The 25,782-nt window shown below is 54.8% G+C and overlaps 2 protein-coding genes across 5 annotated transcripts in view; both read left to right on the plus strand.

Annotated features, from left to right (window-relative positions):
- OGDH (oxoglutarate dehydrogenase) overlaps positions 1-15,318 on the plus strand; it is a 70,399-nt gene extending 55,081 nt beyond the window's left edge. For all 3 annotated transcript variants that reach the window (XM_035026435.1, XM_035026433.1, XM_035026434.1), the window contains 13 exons: positions 7,218-7,397; positions 7,730-7,882; positions 8,107-8,209; positions 8,324-8,452; positions 8,624-8,774; positions 8,988-9,115; positions 9,210-9,388; positions 9,730-9,801; positions 10,223-10,351; positions 10,792-10,864; positions 13,805-13,968; positions 14,082-14,236; positions 14,313-15,318. In XM_035026435.1, coding sequence (XP_034882326.1) covers positions 7,218-7,397; positions 7,730-7,882; positions 8,107-8,209; positions 8,324-8,452; positions 8,624-8,774; positions 8,988-9,115; positions 9,210-9,388; positions 9,730-9,801; positions 10,223-10,351; positions 10,792-10,864; positions 13,805-13,968; positions 14,082-14,236; positions 14,313-14,433 — 1,737 coding nt within the window. In that variant the 3' untranslated portion in view covers positions 14,434-15,318. The remainder of the gene's footprint in view (positions 1-7,217; positions 7,398-7,729; positions 7,883-8,106; positions 8,210-8,323; positions 8,453-8,623; positions 8,775-8,987; positions 9,116-9,209; positions 9,389-9,729; positions 9,802-10,222; positions 10,352-10,791; positions 10,865-13,804; positions 13,969-14,081; positions 14,237-14,312) is intronic.
- A 10,036-nt stretch (positions 15,319-25,354) lies between these two features.
- Positions 25,355-25,782, plus strand: part of ZMIZ2 (zinc finger MIZ-type containing 2) — a 15,136-nt gene continuing 14,708 nt past the window's right edge. Inside the window, exon 1 of one of the 2 annotated variants that reach the window (XM_035026438.1) lies at positions 25,355-25,424. The gene's annotated coding sequence lies outside the window, so the exon portion shown is untranslated. The remainder of the gene's footprint in view (positions 25,425-25,782) is intronic. The other variant, XM_035026437.1, reaches the window with a different exon arrangement.

Below are 25,782 nucleotides of genomic sequence, written 5' to 3' on the forward strand. Positions count from 1 at the left end.
AAGTGAGAGAGCACAAGCAGGGGGAAGGGCAGAGGGAGAAGCAGGCTTCCCGCTGAGCAGGGAGCCCGACGCGGGGCTCGGTCCGAGGACCCTGAGACCATGACCTGAGCCGAAGGCAGGCGCTTAACCGACTGAGCCCCCCAGGCGCCCCTCTTCTGCCCATTTTTAAATTAGATTGCCTTTTTATTATTGAGTTGTAAGAATTCTTCATATAGTGTGGATACGAGCCCTTCATCAGGTATATGACTTGCAAATACTTTCTCTCTGGGGGTTTTTCACTTTCTTGGATGTCTTTTGAAGCACCAAAGTTTTGTTTTCTCGCTCCTGTGTTTTCCTCGAAGCTCTTAATGTCTGTGACCCCCTGGTGTTACCTTCTACGTGTGGGCCAAGGAAGGAGCTTCATTCTGTTAGACGCGGACACTGCCTCTGGAGAAGATCTTTCCCCCGCCCAAGTGACTTGGCATCATTCAGCGTCTCCAGTCTGTAAATTTACAGCTTTTGACACACTTGGGGGATTTTCAAACATTATTTCTTTTTTTCTTTAAGCCACGGCCTTCACCCCTTTTACCCATGCTCTCCACCCCTCACCTCTGGCAACCACCAATATGTTCTCTTGTGTCTGTGAGTTTGGGTTTTGTCTTGTTTTAGGCTTTACATACAAATGAGATCATATAGTATTTGTCTTCGACTTATTTCGCTTAGTGTAATGCCCTCCAGGTCCATACGTGTCGTCACAGACGGAAGATTTCCTTCTTTGATTTCTGAATAATACTCCATTGTGTATCTATACACCACGTCTTCATCCATTCGTCCGTTGATGGATACTTGGCTATTGTAGATAATGCTGCAGTAAACATAGGGGTGCATGTATCTTTTTGAGTTAGCGATTTTGTTTTCTTAGGATAAATACCCAGAAGTGGAATTACTGGATCACACGGGATTTCCATTTTTAACTTTTTGAGGAACCTCCATACTGTTGTCCAGAGGTGGCATTCCCACCAACAGTGCACGAGGGGTCCCCTTTCTCTGCATCCTCGCCAACATCTGTTGTTTCTGGTGTTGTTGACTTAGCCATTTTGGCAGGTGTGAGGTGGTATCTCATTGTGCTTTTGATTTGCATTTCCCTGATGATGAGTGATGTGGAGCATCTTTTCAGGTGTCTTTTGGACATCTGGATGTCTTCTTTGGAAAAGTGTCTATTTGGGCCCTCTGCCTATTTTTTAATTGGATTGTTTGGTTTTTGCTGAGTTGTATCAGTTCTTCATATATTTTGGATATGAATCCCTAATCAGACATACAATTTGCAGATATTTTCTCCCATCCCATAGGCTGCTTTTTCGTCGTTAATCGTTTCCTTTGCTGTGCAGAAGCTTTTTAGTTTGACATAATCCCACTGGTTTATCTTTGCTTTTGGTGTCAGATCCCCAAAATCACGAAGACTGATGTCCAGGAGCTTATTATGCCTGTGTTTTCTTCTGGGAGTAAGAGGTCTTACATTCAAGTCTTTAATCCATTTTGAGTTTATTTTTGTGTGTGGTGTAAGAATGGGGTCCAGTCTCATTCTTGTGCACATGGCCGTCCAGGTTTCCCAGCGCCACTTGGGGAAGAGACTGTGCTTTCCTCTTTGTATATTTTTGGCCCCTTTTTCATAACTTAACTGGCCACGTAGGCATGGGTTCTGTACCATCGGTGGGTGCCTTCCTGTGCCAGCACCACGCTGGTTGGGTTACTACGACTCTGCAGGATCGTTTGGAGTCAGGCAACGTCGTGACACCTCCAGGTCTGTTCTTCCTCCTCGGTGCAGCTGTGGCTACTCGTGGTCTTGAGGTTCCATGTACATTTTAGGATTTGTTGCTCTATTTCTGTGTAAAAACGCCCCTGGTATTTTGGTAGGGATTGTGTTCAATCTGTAGATTGCTTTGGGCAGTGTGGACATTTTAATGTTAATTCCTCCAATCCATGAGCATGGTGCGTCTTTCCATTTGTCTGTGTCGTCTTCAGTTTCTTTCATCAACATGGTACAGTTTTCAGAGGACAGTTCTCTCCCCTCGCTGCATTCACTCCTACAGACGCGATTTCTTATTTCAGGTACTTACTCAGCCCCGCATCTCCTGTTTCTGGGTCTCCAGGGGCACTAGCACCAGACCTGTCGTTACAGCCTCCGGTTCCAGTCAGGCTCTCCGTTTGTTGAGATTCGGGGTGACCTCAAGGTCACGGGTTCTTTCCTCTCTGCCCCCGTTCTGCTGTAGAGAGCTCCATCCAGGTTTTTCCCCCCAGTTTTTTGTTTGTTTTTGTTTCTTAGAGAGAGCACGAGTAGGGTGGAGGGGCAGAGGGAGGAAGAGAGAGTCTCAAGCAGACTCCTACACTCAGCACAGAGCCTGACGCAGGGTTCAATCTCCTGACGCTGAGATCGTGACCTGACCCAAAATCAAGAATGGGACGCTCAACCGACTGAGCCACCCGGATCCCCCAGCATTTTTTTATTTTCCGGTTCTAAACTTTTCACGTCACTCTCGTTTCTTTTCTTTTATGTCTTTGCTGAGAGTTTTTATTTTTTCATGTGTTTCAGGCATGTTCATAATTTTCATCGAAGCATTTTTATGATCTCTTTTTTAATATCTTTGTCAGGTAATTCTAACATCCGTGTCATCTTGGTGTTGGCTTCTGATGATTGCTTTTCTCATTCAACCTGAGGTTTTTCCAGTTGTTGTTTTTCACATGAAACCAGGACATCTTGGGCTTTGTGTCGAGACTCAGATCTCACTTAAATCTTCTGTTGGGGGCGCCTGGGTGGCTCAGTTGGTTAAGCGACTGCCTTCGGCTCAGGTCATGATCCTGGAGTCCCAGGATCGAGTCCCGCATCGGGCTCCCTGCTCAGCGGGGAGTCTGCTTCTCCTTCTGGCCCTCCTCCCTCTCATGTGCTCTCTCTCATTCTCTCTCAAATAAATAAATAAAATCTTTAAAAAAAAAAAGTGAGAAGACGGGGGCGCCTGGGTGGCTCAGATGGGTAAGCGTCTGCCTTCGGCTCAGGTCATGGTCCCAAGGTCCCGGGATCGAGTCCCGCATCGGGCTCCCTGCTCGGCGGGGAGCCTGCTTCTGCCTCTGACCCTCCCCCCTCTCATGTGCTCTCTCTCTCTCATTCTCTCTGTCTCAGATAAATAAATAAAATCTTTGAAAAAAAAAAAAAATCTTCTGTTGGGACTCACCTCCTGGGCATCTCAGTTGGGGGTGGGAGTCCAGGTTCCCCACCCGTATCTTCCATGCCCCAGGGAGGGGAGGGCAGGCAGGGCGGCACATGGGCTCTGGTGCTGCTCTGCACCTGGCCTCCCCTGGCACCAGGGAGGGGTGGGTGCCTAATCAGCTCATTGCCGCTGGCCTGGCCCCCCACCCCAGCCTTTGTTGGTGGGGGTGGGGAAGGCCGTGAGCTGACAGGGTAGTTACTAATCTAAGAATGTTGGCTCCTAGGGGCGCCTGGGTGGCTCAGTGGGCAGAGCATGCGACTCTCGATCTCAGGGTCAGGAGTCCGAGCCCTACGTTGGGGTAGAGATTACTTTAGAATAAATAAATAATTTAAAATTCAAAAACCTCAAAAATAGAACAGTATTAATTTTTAGAAAAAAGAAATATTGTATTTTGAGGGTCTTGCTCTTGGTCCTCTGGTTTTTCCTCGTCTGTTCCTGCTGGTGTGTCTGCGCTTCCTGCCTCTCTAGCGCCCAGGCTGGGGCACGGGAGGGGACAGACAGTGCTGGGACCTGTCACTGAGTCGCTCCTCGGAGCCTGAGGTCCCTGGCTGGTCTGCCTTCTTCTGTCTGCCGTCAGAGTGTCGTGTTTGTACTGCATATGACATCCTGGGTTTCCAGCCGCCCTTGGCAGGAGGAATAGGGAAAAGCTCATCTTCATCTTGCAGAAGTGGAAGTCCCTATGAGAACATTTGTTTTAAGTATAAATTCAATTTCTTTAGTAAATATAAGACTATCCAAGTGACCCGTTTGTTCTTGAGTGGCTCTGATGACTTCTTTAAGTGGTAGAATTTATGGTCCAGGAGTCTGTAATGTTCTGTTCTTAGAGTCTGTACTGAGGGCCCTTCTCTCGTTCCTGATCCTGATAATTCAGGTCTTTTCTCTTTTTTTTGTAGTTGGTCTGGCTGTAGATTTGCCATTCCTTTCAGAGGAACAGCTCTGGTTTCGTTGCATTTTCTGCATTTCCCTGTTTTTTAGTCGTTGATTTCTGCTCTTTGTTAGCCCTTTCCTTCTACTTGCTTTGGATTTAATTTAGCCTCCTCTCTCTGGTTTCTTAGATCACTGATTTGAAACCTTCCTTCTTTGCAATGTAACATTTAATAACATTCCAGTATGAGGACCACATGACACAAATACAGTGTAGGTGGGCCGTGGGTTTGTCGAGCTTCTCGTGACAGAATGTGACGCATTTTGGTGGCACTTAAGCGAGACCGTGTCCAGGGACGAGTGTCGCAGGATGGCACAGGGTCTGGAAGCTGCCATACCAGCAGTGACCCAGGAAGCCGGAAGACCCCTGGGAGCATGAGAGCTGTTTTACCAGAATCAGGGATTCGTGTCGCAGGAGTGCGCTGGCAGAGTGGGTAACAGCCACCAGAAAGCAGACTTCGGCTGAGTGACAGGAAGACCTTCCAGCAGTCAGATCGGCTCCAGCCGGGGACTAGCTTCAGGGTTGGAGGAGACGGGGCCCCAGCCAGGGATGACAAGAGTAAACCATTTGGCTTTGGGGTCTCTGGCGCTCACACCAGCAGCTCCACTTAGTGGGGTCTTCGCACTGGTACACCCTGCCGGATGTCCACCCAGAGCTGTCTTTGAAGACCTCGCTGCTGCACTGAGACCAGAAGCCAGAATTTTCATCTCTAGGTCAATAGGGAGCTGGTTAAGTAATTAATGGTGTACCCATACGTGTGTTAGAAGACTTAAGTGAATTAACTCATGAAAATCAATATACATAAAATGCTCAGAATAGCGCCTGGCCTGTAAGTAGGCACCGTGTGAGTTGACTGCAGTGAAACTATTTAGAAGACTGTTGACTGATCCACCGGATCTATTAGGCGGAGGAAAGCAGAGAGCATTGTGCACATACACCCGTCTCCCTGTGTCCACACGTGTGTGCGCGCACATCCACACGCGCTCGAAGACACAGAAGTTGGTAGCGGCAGAGGGTATTTGGAGGGCGGCCAGCGGACCGAGGTCTTGTCAAAGCAGCACACGTCCCACGAAGTTCTAGAAACAACGTGCATATCGTGACCACCTGCTCACAGTTCCTGCACTTGTTTCCCTAAATGAGGAGACCCGGATGGGACGATGAGATTGTTCAAGACGTGTTCATCAGAATTCTCCCCGGTACATCGTTCTTTAGTGTTCTCGTCAGTTCCTGACCATTTCTGACCTGTTCTTTAGGCAGTGTGTTCAAGAGATTATGTAAAATTCCCAGACTTCGTCAGAGCTCCGGTTCTGCTCGAGTTATCTTTAATCTCTACACCGACTTGGACGCCACAGATCATGACCTGCTGTGGGGGTCAGGCCCGTGACATCTGTAGCAGGAGAAGAGGTGCTGCTTTCCTGACGCTCCCCCCGTTGCTCTGAGACCACGCCTAGGATTTGACCTTCTGAAATTCTCTCCTGAGGAAGCTTGTCAGATGCTCAAGATTTGTCTGTGTTTGTCAAAACCATAATTGTACTACTTTGAAAAGTAGGAAGGAAGCCACGTGTCCGACACCAGAAGTCTTGGCCTACATTTTGGCAAAGTCCTAGGAAGCAGTGCTGTATAATCTGAAAACATTTAATACCCCGGAGAAATGGTCAGAGTCGGGGGCAAGGCGGTACGGGGCACGCACTTGCTGCTGGCCGGAGCGCGAGGGGCCCCCCACGGCCGAGAGCAGTCCGCTGGCGTCGGCGGCCTGCGGCTCAGTGCTCCCTTCCCGGGTGCGCTCAGTGTTCGCTGGAGCAAACCTGTGTGGGAATGTGTCCACCAACGGGGAGCGGACGGATGCCAGTGCCGTGAAAACCAAGGAAGGCGGGCAGTCTTCCAGATTAAGGGAGACGAGAGAGGGCACAGGGTGCTGGATTGGACACTGGGCCGGGGCAGAAAGGTCGGGCGGGCGTCACGAGGCAGACAGTGTGTGTGTGGAGACAGTGGGTCAGGTGACCCACTCTGGGACGTGGAATTGGTCAGGCTGGTCAGGGAACGTCCCTGTTTTAGCAAATGCGGACTCCCTTCAACTTAGCCCTGCATGGCCGGGGAGGAAGAGCGTGGACCGCAAAAGGAAACAAGTGACAGGTGGCAAATCTGAGTAGACTCTGGGAATTCTTTGTGTTATTCTTTCAACTTTCTCAAATCTGAAATTGTATAAAAACTGTGAAGTAGCGACAAGCCTAAGAAGATCGTGTGTGTTGTTTGGGCCGCGAAGGCCCCGCTGCAGCAGAAGTGGGTCATGTTCCGGGAGCTCAGGCGTGACCACTGTGGTATTATCAAGTGTGTGTGGTGTGACGTGTTTCGTAGACATCAACAGGAAGTGCAGGTTACAAAATTATGAATATAGACTTTTTAGTACCTCGACAGAGTAAGGAGTATCATGAAGGCCTTAAATTTGCCTTTCCAAGAAACAGTGCTCATAATGTTAGCTCATCATGTTAAGTGAACAAACTGCTGAGTTATAGAACAGCGTCCAAAGTTTTACATATGTATTATATGTACATGGGCAAAGAAAAACATCAAAATATTTACACTGTAGCTAGTGGAAAGACACGTAACTTTGTTTAAATTAACTTTATATTTTTATACTGTCTTCTAAACTGTATGTGTTGAACATGTATGAAATTTATTTGCAGAATAGGAAACAACAAAACAATAAAAAAACAAAAACCCAGGGGCACCTGGGTGGCTCAGTCGGTTAAACATCTGCCTTTGGCTCAGATTGTGATCTCAGGGTCCTGGGATCGAATCCTGAGTCAGGCTCCCTGCTCAGGGAGCCTGCTTCTGTCTTTCCCTCTGCCCCTGCTTGAGCACTCTCTCCCTGTCAAATGAATAAATAATCTTAAAATTAAAAAAAAAAAAAAAACCCACAAAAACCTGAATAGCCACTTGGGGACTCAGGAGGGCAGGCTTGGCCGGGTGGCCACCAGCTAGTGGCGCTCCACCCCACCCTACCCCCCACCGCCAGCACCCAGCCCCGCCCAGCAGCATGTCCCTTGCAGATCGGCTTCACCACAGACCCGCGCATGGCCCGCTCCTCGCCCTACCCCACTGACGTGGCCCGCGTTGTGAACGCCCCCATTTTCCACGTGAACTCGGACGACCCAGAGGCCGTCATGTACGTGTGCAAGGTGGCAGCCGAGTGGCGGAGCACCTTTCACAAGGACGTGGTGGTGGACCTGGTGAGTGGCTTCCATCTGTGGCCGTGGAGCTGGGGCGGGCTCCCTGGGGGGGCAGGCTCACCACCATGGCTCCCCACATGGGCTCCCACACACAGTGGACCTGCCAGCATGCATGGGCCTTTCCGGGGTCACCTGGCTGCCCCTCCCCAGGGCTCCTGAGGCCCTAGCCTGGGGTCTTGTGCCAGGGTGTCCCCAAGTCCCTCATTTCATCTCCTGTAACAGCGACTGCTGCGAAGGAGGTCTAGATGGTAGAGGAGGTACACTGGGGCGCTGTGTAGGAGAGCGGCAGGTGCTGCTGGGTCCTGACGCCGGCGTATCCCTGCTGTGTCCAGGTGTGTTACCGGCGCAACGGCCACAATGAGATGGACGAGCCCATGTTCACGCAGCCGCTCATGTACAAGCAGATCCGCAAGCAGAAGCCCGTGTTGCAGAAGTACGCCGAGCTGCTGGTGTCCCAGGGCGTGGTCAACCAGCCCGAGTACGAGGTGTGTCCCTGGCTCTGGCCGGGAGGGGTAGAGAGAGGCCAGGCGGGCCGGGGCTCCGACTCCGAGCAGGCCTGCAGCCAGCAGATGTGGCGACGAAGGCAGGGCCAGAGACAGGGACACGGTGGGCTTCTCGTGGGCCTTGGAGTGGTGGCGCACGCTGGGGGGTGGGGGGGGGGCACTGTGCGGAGCGCCCCCCGACGGCTGCGCTGTGCCCGACCCTCCAGGAGGAGATCTCCAAGTACGACAAGATCTGTGAGGAGGCCTTCACCAGGTCCAAGGACGAGAAGATCCTGCACATCAAGCACTGGCTGGACTCCCCCTGGCCTGGTGAGCCAGGGACATCACCTGTGTGCTTCCCCCCGCCCCCACCATACCCCCTGTGGGCCCCAGTTGGTTCCTGAAAGAGTGGCGGCCATGTGGCAGCTTGTCCTCCTGTCCTAGGCTTCTTCACCCTGGACGGGCAGCCGAGGAGCATGACCTGCCCCTCCACGGGCCTGACGGAGGACATCCTGGCGCACATCGGGAACGTGGCCAGCTCCGTGCCCGTGGAGAACTTCACCATTCATGGGGGTGAGGACGCCACTGACCTGTGGAGGTGTTGGGCCACGTCCGTGGACTTCTCTCCAGCGTGGGGCAGGCCCCGTGGTGGAGGACAGGGTGGGACATCACAGCTGCTGGCCGGGCTGCCGGGGCGCCGCTCCTGTCGCGAGTGGGCGGCCAGTGAGCACCATGTCTGCGCAGGGCTGAGCCGCATCCTGAAGACCCGCGGGGAGCTGGTGAAGAACAGGACCGTGGACTGGGCTCTGGCGGAGTACATGGCCTTCGGCTCGCTCCTGAAGGAGGGCATCCACATCCGGCTGAGCGGCCAGGATGTGGAGCGCGGCACCTTCAGGTAACGCTCTCGGGGTTCTGGCGGCACCGCAAAGCGCAGCGGGCGGAAAGGGAGGGCTTCGGCGTTTCTCAGGAAGGGAATCCCGTGTCGGCCGGAAGCAGCCTTGCCCTGCTCTGACGTGGACACTTCCGGGAGAAGTGGCCACCTCTGGGGTCCGCGTGGCGGGGTGGAGCGCAGGCGCCGTGCCTCCTGATCTGTGCTCTTGTGTCTCAGCCACCGCCACCACGTGCTCCACGACCAGAACGTGGACAAGAAGACCTGCATCCCCATGAACCACCTCTGGCCCAACCAGGCCCCCTACACGGTGTGCAACAGCTCGCTGTCCGAGTACGGCGTCCTGGGTGAGTGCCCCGGCCCCCCGGCCCTGCTCCCCACGCCCGGCCCGCCGCAGCCCCCCGACTCACTCTGCTCCTGTCCCGCCTCCTCGCTCTGCAGGCTTTGAGCTGGGCTTTGCCATGGCCAGCCCCAACGCCCTGGTCCTCTGGGAGGCCCAGTTTGGGGACTTCCACAACACGGCCCAGTGCATCATCGACCAGTTCATCTGTCCGGGACAGGCCAAGTGGGTCCGGCAGAACGGCATCGTGCTGCTGCTGCCCCATGGCATGGAGGGCATGGTGAGCCCCCCCGGCCCCAGAAGCTGGCATGGCGCAGTGGTGCGCCCCCGTCTGCGAGGGCGGGTGGCGGTCCTGCTCCACCTCTGGGGAGGAGCAGGGGTGCCGGCTCAGACGCCCCTGCTCCCCTCGCTGCAGAGGCCCGTGGGAGACCGTGCAGAGCCAGGCTGTGGGCCCCTCCACGCTCTGGGGGAGGGCAGGGGGTTGGTTGAAGCACTAGTGGGGTCAGTGCAGCTCGGCGCCTTTCAGACCAGGAGTGACCCCGGTCCGTTAAGGAAGAGATGTGGCGAGTGCACCGCCCACCTCTGCAGAGCCCCCGAACCGTAATTTGTGTGTGGTTCCAGGGCCCGGAACATTCCTCCGCCCGGCCGGAGCGGTTCCTGCAGATGTGCAATGATGATCCGGACGTCCTGCCGGTGAGCAGAGCGGCCACCCCACAGCCACCGTGGCTCCGCGCCCAGGCCTCGGGGGGTGATGGGTGGGCGCTCCAGCTGGCCCCCCAGAAGTGAGAGTCCCCCTCCTGCCGCGTGAGGAGCAGCTGTCTGCACCGGGTTCGGGCAGACGTCTTAGAGGAAAGAACTCGGGCATCTTTGGGCTGGGTTCAGTGGAGCATTAGGACTTGGCACAGGGTGACCAGGAGTCGGTCTCTAAAGCGAATCAGGCTGGGCTGTAGGTAGACCCGAGGTCCAGGCGTGGCTGTGCTCTCAGAGGAGTGGGAGGGATGGAGTGGGACAGAGACCCCGCCACGTGAGCTCCTGCCGGGGTCCCCGTGGCAGCTGGGGCAGCCCCGCGGCAGGGGCTCAGTCGGCCGCCCCCGGCCTCTCCCTCGAGCTGCAGAACCTGGAGGAAGCCAACTTCGACATAAACCAGCTGTACGACTGCAACTGGGTTGTCGTCAACTGCTCCACTCCCGGCAACTTCTTCCACGTGCTGCGGCGTCAGATTCTCTTGCCCTTCCGGAAGCCGGTCAGTTGGGGGCGTCCCTGCCCAGTGGGAGGATGGCCATGTGAGCGGGTGGTGGGCGGTGGGGCGCCGAGCGTGGACGAGGGCTGCGCAGGGTCCCCGCCAGCAGGCTCCCAGGCAGGGCGTGGAATGGTGAGTAGAAGTGTGTGTGAAAGGCCCACAGGTCAAGACAGCCCCGGCCCTGGGTGGGGACCCCGCGGAGAGGCTGGGCTCTGTCTCCTGGGTCCAGGGCAGGGGCACCGGGGCTCAGCAGGCTGGGACACGTCCTGGCAGAGTGCACATGCAGTTGCACGGGAAGCAGCAGCGTCCCGGCCCCTCCCGCCCGCAGAGCTGAGAGCGCGGGACCAGGTCCCCAGCCTGGAGACACGCAGGGGCCATGCTGCTGGGCTTCCTGCCAGAACCCGTGGGGCCTGATCTGTCGCGGGCCTGTGCTTCTCTTCCAGCTAATCATCTTCACCCCCAAGTCCTTGCTGCGGCACCCCGAGGCCAGAACCAGCTTCGACGAGATGCTCTCAGGTGGGTGTGGGGCAGGCTGCCGCTCTGTGGGGCTTGGGGCCTGTTCCTGAGCCTCTCACTGTGGCCACCGTTTCGGTCGTTGGATGAAGACCAGTGAACACGGCAGCCCACGGGTCGGAGCTTGCTTGTGAGGTGCTTAGAGGGAGTGTCTTGCGCCCCACCCACGTCTGTGGCCTTCACCTGGGTGCGCCCCAGGCCTCCTTTAGAGGCGGGGAAGCAAGTCTGAGCTCACAGTAGCCCCGCTGCCCGGCCGCTGCTCCCGGAGGGCGTGCAGTGAGGCCCACAGTGTTGAGGTCCCCACCTGGACGGCAGGCCGCGGACACAGCACGGAGCGGCCGCGTGTCCCCGGGCTCACTGGGCCGGGGGAGCCCCCCTCCTCCCAGCCGTGGAGCCCCCTTAGTCGTCAGTCAAGGTGAAGCCCTCCTTGGTTGGGTCGTTTTCCCATTTATCGTTACTACGGTGAAATACACATAAAAGTTAAACCAGAGGTGTTTTTACGTGTGCAGCTCATGAGCCCTAAGTGCATGTGCTCACACAGCTCTGCGGCCACCTCCAGAGCTCCCACTTTCTGTCCCCGGTCCCAGCTGTCAGAGGCCCCGCGTGTATGTGTGGGTGTGCGGCAGGTGTCCCCCTGTGTCTGCTCCTTGCCCCACGTCGCAGCAGGTGTCAGAACCCCTTCCCGCTTTAAGGCTGATTAAGATTCCAGCGTGTCGATGAACCACTTGGCCTCTGTCCATCGGTGGAGATTGGTTGCCTCCACTTTGGAGTGGCTGTGAATGATGCTGCTGTGAGCGTGGGTGTGCGGATATCTCTTCGTTTGGGCATATCCCCGGAGGTGGAACTGCGGGGTCGCACAGTGATTCTGTTTTTAGGTTTTTGAGGAACCTCTGTACTGTTTTCCCCAACAGCTGTGCCTTTTTATTTCCCCACCTAACACTGGCGAGGGTTCCAGCTTTTCCACATCCGTGTCAGCCCTTGGTTTTTGTTTATAACGGCCATCCTACCACCCATGAAGTAGGACCCCTTGTTGGGGTTTTGGCCTGCATTTACCTGCTGATGAGTGATGGTGAGCCTCTTCTCATGCATCTGCTTTGGAGAAGTGTCTTTTGGGTCCTTTGCCTGATTTTGTCGGGTTGTTTGCGTTGTTAAATTTTAGAAGTTCTTTCTATATGTTGGATACTAATCCAGCATCAGGTAGATGATTTGCAGCTCTTTTCTCCCATTCTGTGTGCTCTCCTTTTTTTTTTTTTTTTTAAAGATTTTATTGATTTGTGAGAGAGGGAGGGAGAGAGCGAGCAAGTGAGTGAGGGGGAGGGGCAGAGGGAGAGGGAGAAGCAGGCTTCCCGCCGAGCAGGGAGCCTGACGGGGGACTCTGTCCCAGGACCCTGGAATCATGACATGAGCCGAAGACAGACGCTTAACGACTGAGCCACCAGGTGCCACCCCCCCATATGTTGTCTCCTGATGCACAAAATGTTTAAAATTCCATGAAGTCTATTTTTTTCTTTTGTTGCTGGCGCCGTTGACGTCACTTCCAGGAAGTCACTACCACATCCGCTGTCGTGAAGCGTTTGCCCTGTTTTCTTCTAAGAGTTTTATCGTGGTGGCTCGTATGTTGAAGTCTTTAGCACATTTTGGGTTAATTTTCGTGTGTGGCGTGAGGGTCCTTCCCCTACACGTGGACGTCCAGTTTTCCCAGCGTTCGCCGGGAAGACTCCCTCTCTTTCCCCACTGAACGGTCTGTGCATCTCCGTGCCGGGTTCTGAAGTCGGGAACTGGGCCTCCCGCAGCCTCGCTCTTCTGTTCTAGGATCGCTCCGCCTATTCGGGGGCCTTTGCACTTCCATGAAATTTAGGATGGATTTCTCAATGTCTGCAGAATACGTCACTGGGCTTTTGGTCGGACTGAATCCATAGACCACTTTGGGGCCCGTGGATGTCATAGCAGCAGCGGGCCTGCCCGCGGGTGAACACACAGCTGTTCGGTTGGCTCGTGTCTTTCATTTCTTCCAGAACGCCTTGCAGTTTTCGGTGTGCAGGTCTTCCCTGTCTTCGTTTATTTTTCAGTATTTTATTCCTTTTGATGCTGTGGCAAATGGAGTTTCTTATTTGTGTTTGGATCGGCCGTCCTTAGCGTGCAGAAATGCATCTGTGCTCTGAGTGTTGATTTTTTTATCCCGCAACTTTGCTGAGTTCGTTCATTCTAATTTTGGGGTTTTCTACATATGAGATCATGTCATCCACACACAGATAATTTTATCTCTTCCTTTCCAATTTAGAGGCCTTTTATCTTCTCCCCCAGCTGCTCTGGCTGGGACTTCCAGTGCGAGGCTGGATGCGAGCAGTGACGTGAGCCTCCCAGTCTTGTTCCTGATCTTAGAGGAGAAGCTCAGTCTCGCACCACTGAGTATGACGTTTGCTGTGGGCCTTTCACATCTGGCCTTTATCCCGTGGGGGCAGTGTCCCTCCGTGGCACGAACGTGCGTGGGGGGGAGTGCACATCACCAGGGGAGACCCTTTGCTGGGCGTCGCTTCCGGAAGGCAGCTCGTTCCCCTTGTGGGGCCCGGCGCCGACAGTGGGGATCTGTGCGGAAGGCTTCAGTGTTTGTAACCTCGGGGGGAGCCTGAGCAGAGGGATCAGACTCCGTTGCCCTGGACTTCCGGGATGGGCTGTTCGGAAGAAGGAACTGGCGTCGCTTGCGGTCCGCAGCTGGCCTTGGCCTACTGTGCGCTGCGCACCCTGTGCTTCTCAAGGCTCTCTTGGCCTGGATGGATTCGGCGGCATCCGGGGCTGGTGCACATTGGCAGCTGCGTGTTGTGGCGTTTGCCCGTGTCATGGCCCTGCCTTGGGGGCCCCGCTCGTGCACAGCAGCAGTGGGAGGACTCCGGGTGTCCTCCGCCAAGTCCTGAGACAACCCCGGCCGCGGGGATTCTCTCGTAGGAACCCACTTCCAGCGGGTCATCCCAGAAGATGGCCTTGCGGCCCAGAACCCAGAGAACGTCAAGAGACTTCTGTTCTGCACGGGCAAGGTGTACTATGACCTCACCCGGGAGCGGAAGGCACGGGGCATGGCGGAGCAGGTGGCCATCACGAGGATCGAACAGGTGAGGGTGGGCGGTGCGCGGCCAGGGCCCCCGAGTCGCCTCCGAGCTTCTGGAGCATCCCCCCGGGGTCGCTCTTTGCTCCCCCCTGACCGCACCCCTCGCTCCGTCCGCAGCTCTCCCCATTCCCCTTCGACCTCCTGCTGCGGGAGGTGCAGAAGTACCCCAACGCCGAGCTGGGCTGGTGCCAGGAAGAGCACAAGAACCAGGGCTACTACGACTACGTGAAGCCCAGGCTGCGGACCACCATCAACCGCGCCAAGCCCGTGTGGTGCGTGGGGACCCGGAGAGCCGCGGGGGCTGGGCCGTCCGTGGCTCGGCCCTCACGCCCGCTGTCACCCCCTCAGGTATGCCGGCCGGGACCCCGCCGCCGCTCCAGCCACCGGCAACAAGAAGACCCACCTCACGGAGCTGCAGCGCCTCCTGGACACGGCCTTCGACCTGGACGCCTTCAAGAACTTCTCGTAGACGCTGCCTGGGCCTCTGCCTCCGCAGCCACGGCAGCCCCTCGCTTCTCAACTAAAGAATGGTGCCTCAGCGCTGCCCACCTCCGCCCATCCGCTGCACCGCTCTCCCCCTCGCCCGCGTACCCAGTAGGCCGCTGTCCCCCGTGTGCTTGGCTGCCCCCCCCAGGCCAGAGGCCCCCAGGCGCTGTGACTTCCGTCCAGCCGAGCATCCTTCGTGGAGGCCCGGGGAGCAGGAGGAGAGGGAGCCCCTGCGGGTGTCCTGGGAGGGCCACCTGTGCCCCAGGCCTCCCGCTGCCCCTGCAGGACCAGCCTCGTGTGGCCTCCCAGGTACCGGCCGTCCTGGGTCGCCCAGCAAGGGGGCTGCTGCGCCTGGACGAGGTGGCCGTCTCTTCCCAGCCCGAGCCCCAGGCCCCTCGGAGGCGGCCGTCACTGTCCAGACCTGCGGGGTGGGCCGGGCTCTGGTGGGGCTCTCCCTGCGCGCGGAACCGCGGCACCGCTTGGGCGGCTGGCAGGAGGGGGCCTGCACCCGGCCTGGTACAGAGAGGGCAGGTCCGCTCTCTGCAGTGTCCACTCCCACCCCTCGAGAGGGTCCCGGGCCACCTGGGGCTCAGGGCTCAGGGCTCAGGCCAGGCTGCTGCCCGCCTGCCCGCCCGGCCGGCCGGCCCACTCCAACACCGTGGAGGCGGAAGGGTTCTTCTCTGTGCCGCCACGCCACAGCTGGTCAGGAGGGGAGAGGAGTGCTGGGGCCGACGGGCAGCTGGAGGAGAGGGGTCGCTTCCCTCACCCATCACAGGGACAGATCTGATTTATTTATTTTGGTTAAAAAAAAAGAACAAAACAACTTTGCATTGCATTTGGCTTGACCCATAAACGAAGTTACCCTCGGGCCTGTCTGTGTGTCCTCCTTTCTGTCCGCCCCGCCCCTGCCCCCAGAAGAGGCTGACCCAGGCCTCCCCACCCTGCCTGGGAGGCAGCCCCTTGCTGCTCGGCCCTGTTGTGCCTGGTGCACCCCGCTCCTCAGCCTCCCCTGCTCCCCAGCTGGTCTGCGCCCCTGGAAGCCCACACAGCTCCTCTGACCTCTGCCGGGGCTCCAGCCATGCCAGCAGGGCCCCAGGGGCTCCGTGGCCCCTCTTCACGAGAGCCCCGCCATCTTGAGCCCACAGCACACCGTCCTTGGCCTCCTGGAGACTCAGGGAAAGGCCTGGGTAAGGACATAGAGGCTGATGACCACCCCATCCTCTAGGCCACACCTGGGCCCCTTGTCCTTGAAGCCTGCTTGGAATCTCTTCCCTGTGTCCTTTGTGCTCCCTGCAGCTCGGGTCCTCCAGCCCTGGTGGGACAGTGGCCACGCACAGGCGGAGCTGGGCGTGGGGTCTGGGCAGCCCAACCAGCACACCCCTGTGTCTGACGCAGTCGGCTGGCTGGATTAGGGCACGAACACGGAGGGAGAGCCACGGGGGCATCTGTGCGGAGAGGGGGGGCGCTGGGCCCTCCCAGGTCAGCTCTGTGCACTCGGCCTGCGGTCATCCCTGCCCCCTGATCGTGCGAAGGAAGAAGCTTCACATCCAAGAGAGCATCCCGTGTGCTCAGCCGGGGCTTTGGGGAGGACGGGTGTGTGAGTGCACGTCAGCGTGAGCACACGTGTGTGTGTGCATGCTCGGGTGTGCGTGGGCCTGCTGAGGGGGAGGCCCGGGGTTTTCTGGACGGATGGGCTCTTTCAACGCCCGCACCAGCTTGAAAGCGGTGGGAGAGACTCGGCCGGCTCTGCTGCGGGGTCGAGGCCTGAGCAGGCTGCAGCCCCCCAACGGGTGCGCCTGGGCCCAGGAGAGGCCTGGGAGTGGCACGGGTGGGCGGGGGTTGTGTGACATGGTGCCCACCCACTGGGCTGACTCCACCTCCTCCAGTGGAAAGTGAGGGAATTGGAATCCGTGTCGAACCTGGTTCTGCCCGGAGTTAGCCGGGGCCGTGAGCTCCCCGTCAGGACAGCATTCCCCTGGGACTGCGCTGAGCAGAGACGGTAGAAACTGTCGGAGCGAGCCTCACGTGTCACGGTGCCCGGCTCAGGCCCTGCTGCTCCCCCCGCCTCCCGCCACGCGCCAGCCCCTCACCCACGGCCTCACCAGGCCCTTTGTGCAGCTGAGCTGTAAGTGACAGGACGTTGGTTTCAGGTATATGACACAGTGCCTTCACACAGACAGCAAGGGGATGGGCTCCGTGTCCCCATCTGTGACACATACTTAGCTACTGTTTCATGTGATGAGAATTTGCTCTTAGAAACTGCTGGTTGTGCAACACAGTATCATTAACTACAATCACCATGCTGCACACTAGACCCCAGGACTTTCCCCACGGTAGGACTGGAAATGTGTACCTTTGGCCCCCTGCCCCAGGGCCTCAACAACCCTCCCTCCACCGCCCCAGCCTCCAGGACCATGAGCTGAGCTGGTGGCGGACGCTTAACTGACTGAGCACGCGGGCGCCCGGTGCATTTACTTCCATAAACTACCCTCTCAGCACTGCTTTAGTTACGGCTCACAAATTTAGGTATGTTGTATTTTTTCATTTTCATCGGGTTTGGTTCATTTAAAAATCTTCCCTTGAGACTCCCTCTCTAAAATACGTGTTGTTTCCTGTTCTCTTTCTGTTACTGATTAGTGTGATTTCACTGTCACTAGAGAAAGGCACTCTAGTGCCTTTCAGTTCTGTTGCACTCACTGACATTTGCTTTATGGCCCAAGATACGGTCCATCTTGGCGTGTGTTCCGTGGGCGCTCAGAAAGAACGTGCATTGGGTGAAGTGCTCTGTCAATGTCCAGTAGATCCTGTGGGTTCAGGCTGTTGAGTCCTTCTCTGTCCTTGCTGATTTTCTATCTAGTTTCCCATCAGTTGTTGACAGAGAGGTGGTGAAGTCTCCACCTAGAGCTCTGGGTTTCTCTCTTTCTCCTTTTGGTCCCGTTTTAGGTTCACGTATTTTGTAGCTTTGTTGTTTGGTGTACGCATATTTAGGATTGCTGTGTCGTCTTGGTAGGTTGACCCTTTTTTTCATTATGTAATGTTCCTCTCTGATAATTTTCTTTGCTCTGAAGTCTACTTTATCTGAAAATAACAGAGCTGCCTCTGCTTTTCTATGGTTAATATTTGCATGTATATGTACAGCTTTGTTTATCTCTTTCCATCCCTTGACTCTCAACCTGCCTATAAGTGATTTTTTAAGTGATAGTCTTGTAGACAGCATGTATTTTTTATCCACTCTTCCAATCTTTGTCTTTTAATTGGTATACTTAGACCATTTACACTTAGCGTAATTTTTACTATGTCAGAGCTTAAGTATGCCATATTATTTTTGTTTTCTGTTTGTTCTTTCTAATTTTAATTTCTCTCCTTTTTTTTTCCTGCCTTTCTGTGAGTTACCACATTTTTTATAATTCCATTTTTATTTATCTATGCTGTTTTTGACCATTGGTATTTGTCTATGGTATAGCTTTTTAGTGGTTGCTCTAGGTATGACATTACATATACATAACTTATAACAGTCTTTTGGTGTCATTTTAACAGTTCAAGTAAAGTGCATCCCATTACCCTTCCCACTTAAAATATAATTGCCCTAAACATTTCCTCCGTGTACATTTAGAACCACATCAGACAGTGTTAAGTTCTGCTTCAACCACCAAACATAATTTAGAAGGCCCAGTTCTATTTTATTTAACAACATGTTTTGCTGTCTGTGTTATTTTTTCCTCTCTGGTATTCAAAGATGCTTTCTCTTATCATTTCCTTTCTGTTTAGAGAATGCGTTTTAGCTATTCTTTTAGGGTGGGTCTACTGGTGACAAATTCTCTTATTTCTCCCACATCTGAGAATGTATTGGCTGCCTCTTAATTCCTGAAGGACATTTTTGCTGGATAGAGGATTCTGGGTTGACAGTTCTTTTAGTATTTGGAAAATGTGTCACTTCCTTCTGGCCTCCCTGGTTTCTGATGAGAAATCCTCTCTTGTATTAACTGCCCTGCATGGAACAATTTGTATTCAACTTCAGTTTTTAGAAGTTTGCTTATGATGTGTCTTGGCCTTGGTTTCTTTGGGTTTATTCACTCTGGGATTTGCTCACCTTCCTGAATCTGTATGTATCTGCCTTCCATCGTATTCGGGATGCTTTCAGCCACTCTTTCCATGGGTGCTTTTCCAGCTGCCTTCCTTCTCCTCTCCTTCCAGGACTCTGATTAACACAAATGTTAGACCTTTTGTTATAACCCCACAAGTCCCTGAGCTCTGTTTTATTTTGTTTTTCCAGTCAATTTTCTTTCCGTTGTTCAGATTGGGTAATTTCTATTGTTCTTCCTTCCAGCTGCTTGATCCTCTGTCCTCTCCATTGCCAGTAAGCCTATCCAGTGAGTTTTTAAATTTCAGTTACTGTATTTTTTACTTCTAAATTTCCCATTTGGTTCTTCTTTATATCTTCCACTTATTGAGGCATTCTGTTTTTTATATTTGTTTTGAAAGTGTTCAGAAGTGCTTGTTGAAGCATGTTCACATGGCTGCTTAAAATCTTCGTCAGATAATTCTAACATTTCTTTCACTTTGGTGTTAGCATCTATTGATTGTCTTCTTAAATTTGGTTTGATATCTTCCTGAGTTTTGGTACGACAAGTGCTTTTTCTTAAAAACTGGACGTTTTGATTATTATAAGACTCTGGATCTTATTTAAATCTTTTATTTTAAATGGCATCTTCGTACATCACGTCAGTGGGAGATGGGAGAGTACCTCCTCACTGCTGCCCGGCTGGTGCTCCCCACTGGGCCTCCACTCTCACCTCCGTGGCTGGGGCGGGGAGGGGCATGAGCATCTTGCGACTGTATCCACGTGGGTGGTCTCCACTGGGGTTTGTACTACCACCGAGAGTGGTAAGTGCACCTCTGACTGCATGCACCTGGCTGGCTCAGTCACTGGAGCATGCAACTCTTGATCTCAGGGTCATGAGCTCAAGCCCCACATTGGGCATGGAGCCTACTTTAAATAAATTACTTTTTTAAAAAGGGCTCGCACACTAAGGCCAGCTGAGGATGGAGGTCTCAGCTCCCCACTCACCCTTTGCTTGGACAGTGGTGTTGGCTGGGCAGGGTTGTTATTGTCTCAAAGTTTTCGGTCCTCCTTGGCTGCCCCTTTCTTGGTCCCATGGCCAGAGACAGCTGGCTTTTCTTGGCGCTCTCTTGGTCCACACAGGTTGGTGTTTCTGGTTTGCCAGCTTCTCTAGCATCCAGTCTGGGATACGGGAAGGAGAAGAAAACTCAGCGGATTTACTGCTTGGCCATTCCTTGGGTTCCGAGGTCCCTAGTCTGTCTGTCTTCTTCAGAGACTTCTTATGTTGTATTTATATATAGCGTCTAAGGTTTTTGTTGTACTTAGGAAGAATAGGGAAAGTATATCTACTCCATCTTTCCAGAAGTAGGGTCTCCATCAATAAGTGGTAAGAGTACAAACTTGTCCCGAGACCAAAAAATATGGGAGCCACTGACCCAAAGGAAATAAGGGAATAAGACATGTAGGAATCTGGGAAAGAAGCAAAGGAGTGAAAAGACAAGGAGTTGGAGAGGTTTGGGGTCAGTGGGTGGCCCAGCATGGCCCGAGCACAGCGAGCATAGAGAGTCCCCAAGGTGAAGGTAGGGGGTCACTGGGCAGAGCATGCAGCCACGGGCTCTGAGAAGAGGTGCGTCACATGCTGAGCTACGCTTCAAAGGGCTCACTCTGCTGGCTGAGGGAGGGAGGGACAGAGACGGGCCACCATCGCCAGGCTTGCACCTGCTCCAGGTGAGGCACTTGTCACCACTTCTGGTCAACACCGTGTGGAAGTCCTAGCCAGGGCGCTTGGGCAAGAAAATGAAATAAAAGACAGATGGCAAGAGGAGAAGTAAAACTATCTCCATTTGCAGATGATATGATCTCATATAAGGAAAATCCTACAGAATCCATTTTCAAAACTAGTAGAATTACAAAATGAAGCAAGCTGCATTGCAGGATACAAGATCATTACGTAAGAATCTGTGTGTTTCTAGAACGTGGCAACGGACAGAATGAAAATGAAATGAGGATTCCGTGTACAACAGCATCAGAGAGATAAAGTGCTTCAGAATAATTACCAACAAAGTGTGAAATGTATACTCTGAAAACTACTAACTATTGTTGAGCACAAAGAACACCTAATCACATGAAAGACATCTCACGTTCATGGATCAAAAGGCTTAATATCGTGAAGATGGCATCACTCTCAAAAATTGATCTGCAGATTCAACATAATCCCTATCAAAATCCCACATTTTTCTGTAAAAACTGGCAAGTTGATTCTAAAATTCATATAGAACTTCAAGAGACCCAGCATATCCAAACCAACCCTGAAGAAGGAAAGCAAAGTTGGAGGACTCACAGTTCCCCATTTCAAAACCTTCTACAGTGAGGCAACAGTGAAGTCAGTGAGTGCCGGCATGAGGACAGACCTAGAGACCAATGGAATAGGACCGATAGTCCAGAAATAAACCTTCACTTGATGCTCAAATGATTTTCAGCATGGACTTCAAGATCATTCAATGGGGAAAGAATAGTGCTTTCAGTAAATGGTGCTGGGACAACTGATACCAATAAGAAAAAGAATGAAGTTGGACCCATCATTTACACTATTTATTCAAAAATTAACACAGGGGCGCCCAGGGGGCTCCTCCTCTCTGCTTGTGCTTTCTCTCTCTCTGTGTCTCTTAAATAAATAAATAAAATCTTTAAAAAATAAAAAAAACTAATACAATTTGCTAAGCCTGGGTGGGGCCTGGGTTGGGGTCTGGGGTAGGGCCTGGGGTTGGGAGCAGGGGTTGGGGCTTGGGGCGGGGGGGCGCTAGGAGGCCTGGGGAGGGGAAGAGGGTGGGTGGGACCTGCATTGGGGTCTGGGGTAGGGCCTGGGATGGGGGCAGGGGTTGGGGCCTGGGGATGAGGCCTAGGGTGGGGCCGGAGAGGCCTGGGGTCGGGGGTATTTGTAGGGGGTGGGGCCCAGGAGGCCTGCATGGGGCCTGGGCAGGTTTTCTCAGGAACAACTCTGAAGGGTCCAGGATCCCTACAGCAAAGAAGACAGCACCTTGCGCAGGGAGCCAATCCCTAAGCTGCTGCCCCCCACCATTGCCATGACCCTCCTGTGGAGGCACTGGGACTAGCCACCCAGGCCCGGCCAGCGCCACCTCACCAGGGGCCAAGTAGACCCTTGAGAAGAAGCTTGGTCCCTCTCCCTGCGTCGGCGTCCCTGGGAGACACGGCCCTCGAGCGCCACGGCACCCCGCAGCAGCTCCCCGTCACCCCGAGTCTGACAGCGGTTCCCGGCTGCCTCGCAGACCGGCGAAAGCCCCTGTGCCCGGCCCACCCCGGCCCAATCGTTGGGGTCCCTATTGCCTATGGCGTAAATCATAATGCCCCTGTAAAGAAGGTCATCATCAATAGTGTCTTAGAGAATTTTAAATCTTTTTTACCGAATTTACAGATAATGCATTTCCTTCCTGTCGTTTTTTCAAACCTTTGAAAAGACTCTGAGCCTTTATTTCCAGCCCCACACTTTGCAGGCTCGGTTTAACGGCAGGAGCCCTAGCTGCCCGCCCCGGGCGCTGCCCCATGCACCCTGCTCCTGGAAGGCCTCCCGGGACCGGGGCACCCTCCCAAGTCTCCCCGGCGTCACCCTCGGGCATCCACCCTCAGGCTGCGTTAGCACAGCACCTCCAGCCTGCGGCCAGCCTGCCCGGGCGCGGGGTCGCCGTCCCCACCCAGGGTCCCGCCGCACGCTCTACTCTCGGGTCTCCTCTGACCATTCCCCCAGGCCGGTCTTCTGGAGGTTTCCGAGTCCAGGCCAGCTCTGGAGGCCGACCCCTGTGTGGATTTGTCATGATCAGATCCAGGTGAAACATTTCTGGTTGTCACTTCACCCGGGGGTGGGGTGGGGGTCTCTGTGTCCTTTCTCAGCTCACCAGGGCACAACGTCAGCCGCTCCCACGCTGCGTGAAGCTGACTTGGTCCTTCGGTTAAGGTGGTGTGTGACCAACATCTTTACTGTGAAGGTACTTTCCTCCACTCCTGAGGAATTAGTGGTCTGGAGGAAGAGCTTATGCTCCATAAATGTTTTTGTTGTTGTTGTTTTGTTTTGTTTTTAGAAACTACGTTGGCTGGGTGCTTGGGGGCTCAGTCAGTGAAGCGTCTGCGTTTGGCTCAGGTCATGATCCCAGGGTCCTGTATCGGGCTCCCTGCTCAGTGGGGAGTCTGCTCCTCCCTCTCCTACTCCCGCCTGCTCATGATCTGTCTCTCACGATCTCTCTCTCTCAAATAAATAAAATCTTAAAAAAAAAAAAAAGAAACTATGTTGGCATCATACAACTTTGTATCCTGTTTTTCACTTAGCAAATCGTGAATGTCTTCTCATCATACCATTAAATACCTCCCAAAACGTTATTTGGGTCCTGCGTGAATTCCAGCCTGCAGAGGTATTTGACCTAATTGTTACCCATGAGAGTCGAACTATGAGCTTACTGGTGGAAGCTCTGTGCCGGCAGGATTTTTCTTCTGTTTTGCTGGTTGCCATGCTTTCCACCGAGAACAATACCTGGCAAATAGAAGCGCAACAAAAGTTTTGAAGGAACAAATACAGCTTGAATCTAGTTTTTCAGTATCCCAGGGAAGGCCACAGCAAATGCCCTTGCACGTAAATCTTCACATTTTAGGAGGATCAGTTATAAGAAGGGAAACGTTTATGTGGATAGAGTGAAGGAATAAGGGTGCAAAGTCACGTATATGCTATAATCTCCAAACTGCAAAAATATGCGGAGAACCATCTGGGATAAAACAGACCAAAAAATTAACAGGGATTAACACTGAACATTTGGATGATTAAAGGTTCCCATCGATTATGAAAGTTCCTCTGTATTTTCTACAGGCGGAAGAACACTTGTATGCAAAGAAGTGGTAGCTTTTTCTTTTAAAGCTAGTCTTGCAAATCAAGAAGTGACAAAACTATGTGTACTTAGTAGCCGTTCATAATAACTGAGGGTCCGAGGTAACAACCAAGTGCAGGTTTTGGCCACTTTCAGAGTATCGTGTCCTCTCTGGTGTCACATTTTTTTTTTTAAGATTTTATTTATTTGAGAGAGAGATAGTGAGAGGGAGAGAGAGCATGAGTGGGGAGGAGAGGGAGAAGCAGGCTCCCCGCTGAGCAAGGAGCCCGATGTGGGGCTTGATCCCAGGACCCTGGGATCGTGACCCAGGCCGAAAACAGCAGCTTAACCGACTGAGCCACCCAGGCGCCCCTGGTGTCACATTTTAAAAAGGATTTTGTCTAGCTGTCGTACACCTGGAGAGCGGCCCGTTGGAATGGGGCCCCGCACTCATGTGGCTGTTAACACTTAAGGGAGTGGGCTCGTGTGTCCTCCAGGAGGAGATTCAAGGGGATGGGAAGTTCCTTCTAATGCTTGAAGAGCTGTCAGATACCAAAGAGGGGATTCCCATTTTATGCAGTCCTAGAAGAAAGGTTTTGGGAAGGCATATTTTCCCAGTAAATAGGGAAGACTTTTCTAACAACCCATATGGTCAAAGATGAAAACACTGGGTAGAAGCGGGTGGACACCAAATGGCATCTTGAAGGGTCCCTGGGCAGTGGTCGCACTGGGGAGAGGACAGATCCGCCTGCCAGTCCCAGGCCCCGGACTCTCCTGCAGCCAATTCCAGCCTCCTGGAGGCAGAAGAGGCTCAGGGTCCCTGCGTGCCTGCCTCCCCACTCCATGCGGGCCAGGTCTCCATGGAACCTTCCCCCAGGCTGCACACTCCCCGTCCTCTGGCCTTGCTTTCTTTGTCTTCCTAACCCTGTCCCCAAAGGACACACTGTGACTTGGTGAGTCCCGCTTCCTTCGTGCCTCTGCCGGGGCTGAGGCCCAGACCAGGGCTCAGAGCCCAGACCAGAGCCCGGCACACAGCAGGCCCACCACGTTCCGTGAACTGATGGTTCTCAGCTGCAACAGAGCACAGGGTACAGACAGCCTCGGGGGAAGAAATGCCCACAGTATTAAAACCCTGGCGCATCCCCCAAAGGATGAGTGGAGACGCCAGACGTGGTCCATCCATAGGACAGAATATCATCAGCCTTGACAAGGAGGGAAGTCCTGGCCCCCGCTGCGGTGCACGAACCTTGAGGACACGGGCCAGTCACAAAAGGACAAGCACTGAGCGACTCCACGGACATGAGCCAAGTCCGTGAAGACACAGAGCGGAGGCGCAGCCCTGGGGGGAGGGTTTGCTGGGGGCAGAGCCGCGGGGTCGCAAGATGACAGGGCTGCTGGCGGCTGCGCGGCGCTATGAATGCGGTTAATACGCTTGCCTGCTATGCTTAAAATACATTTTGTTACGTGTATTTTGCCACAGTAAAAGAAATTAATCGTGGGTGACTGGGAGAACACGGCCTCCCTAAACCGAGGGTAGGAAAGAGCGGAGAATTTAAACGGTGAGACTAGCACTCGGAAGGAGCCGGCTGATGCGGGAGGGCGCTTCATCCTTGGGGCTCAGCCGCGACCCTGAGGCTGGAGCCGCGGGGGCGGTCCGCAGGGCTTTCCCTCCGGGCCCCTCCCCCCGAGAGGCCCCGCCCCTCGGACCGCCCCGCCCAGGCCCCGCCCTCCGGCCGGACCCTCCAGAAAGCCCCGCCCCTGGCCAGGCCCCGCCCCCCCGGGCCACCTCCCTCTGACAGATCCCGCCCCTCCGGCCGGCCCCTACTGAAGGCTCCGCCCTTAGATAGGCCCCGCCCCTCCGGCCGAGGCCCCGCCCCCGACCAGGCCCGCTCCGCCAGGCTCCGACACCCTCCTCTGACAGGCCCCGCCGCCGCCGCCGCCGCCCGCCCCCGCCGCTCCATTAGGCCCCGCCCTCCCATCAGACCCCGCCCCGGCGGCAAGCGAGCAGGAAGCGCAGGGGGCTCTGCCGACGCGGCGTTCGGAAAGGTGTGGAGGGGGCAGAGGGCGCCGGTGGTGGTCTCTCGCCGGCCGTGCTGCCCGCCCGCGCGCCCCCGGCGCGACCTGCCGCCCCGGCCCGCGCAGGCCCGCGGCCGCCCCGCGCGAGCACGGCTCTGGCTCGGGGCTCCACTGCTCTGGCCTGGGGGCGGGGCCGGCGCGCGGCGTCATGCATATGCATGAGCGGCGCGGCGGCTCCATTGTGCCCTCCGAGCGGGCGGCGGCGCGATGGCGCGGGCGGCGGCGGCGGCGGCCCCGGGGCGGCGGGCGACGCGGAGGGCGGGCTGAGCGCATGGAGCGGCGCGGGCCGGTGACCGCGGCGGCGAGGGGCCGGGCCGGGCCAGGCGGA

Source organism: Mirounga leonina, unplaced genomic scaffold (genome assembly GCF_011800145.1).
Source record: "Mirounga leonina isolate KUSES-001 unplaced genomic scaffold, KU_Mleo_1.0 Mir_199, whole genome shotgun sequence".
NCBI lineage: Eukaryota > Metazoa > Chordata > Mammalia > Carnivora > Phocidae > Mirounga > Mirounga leonina.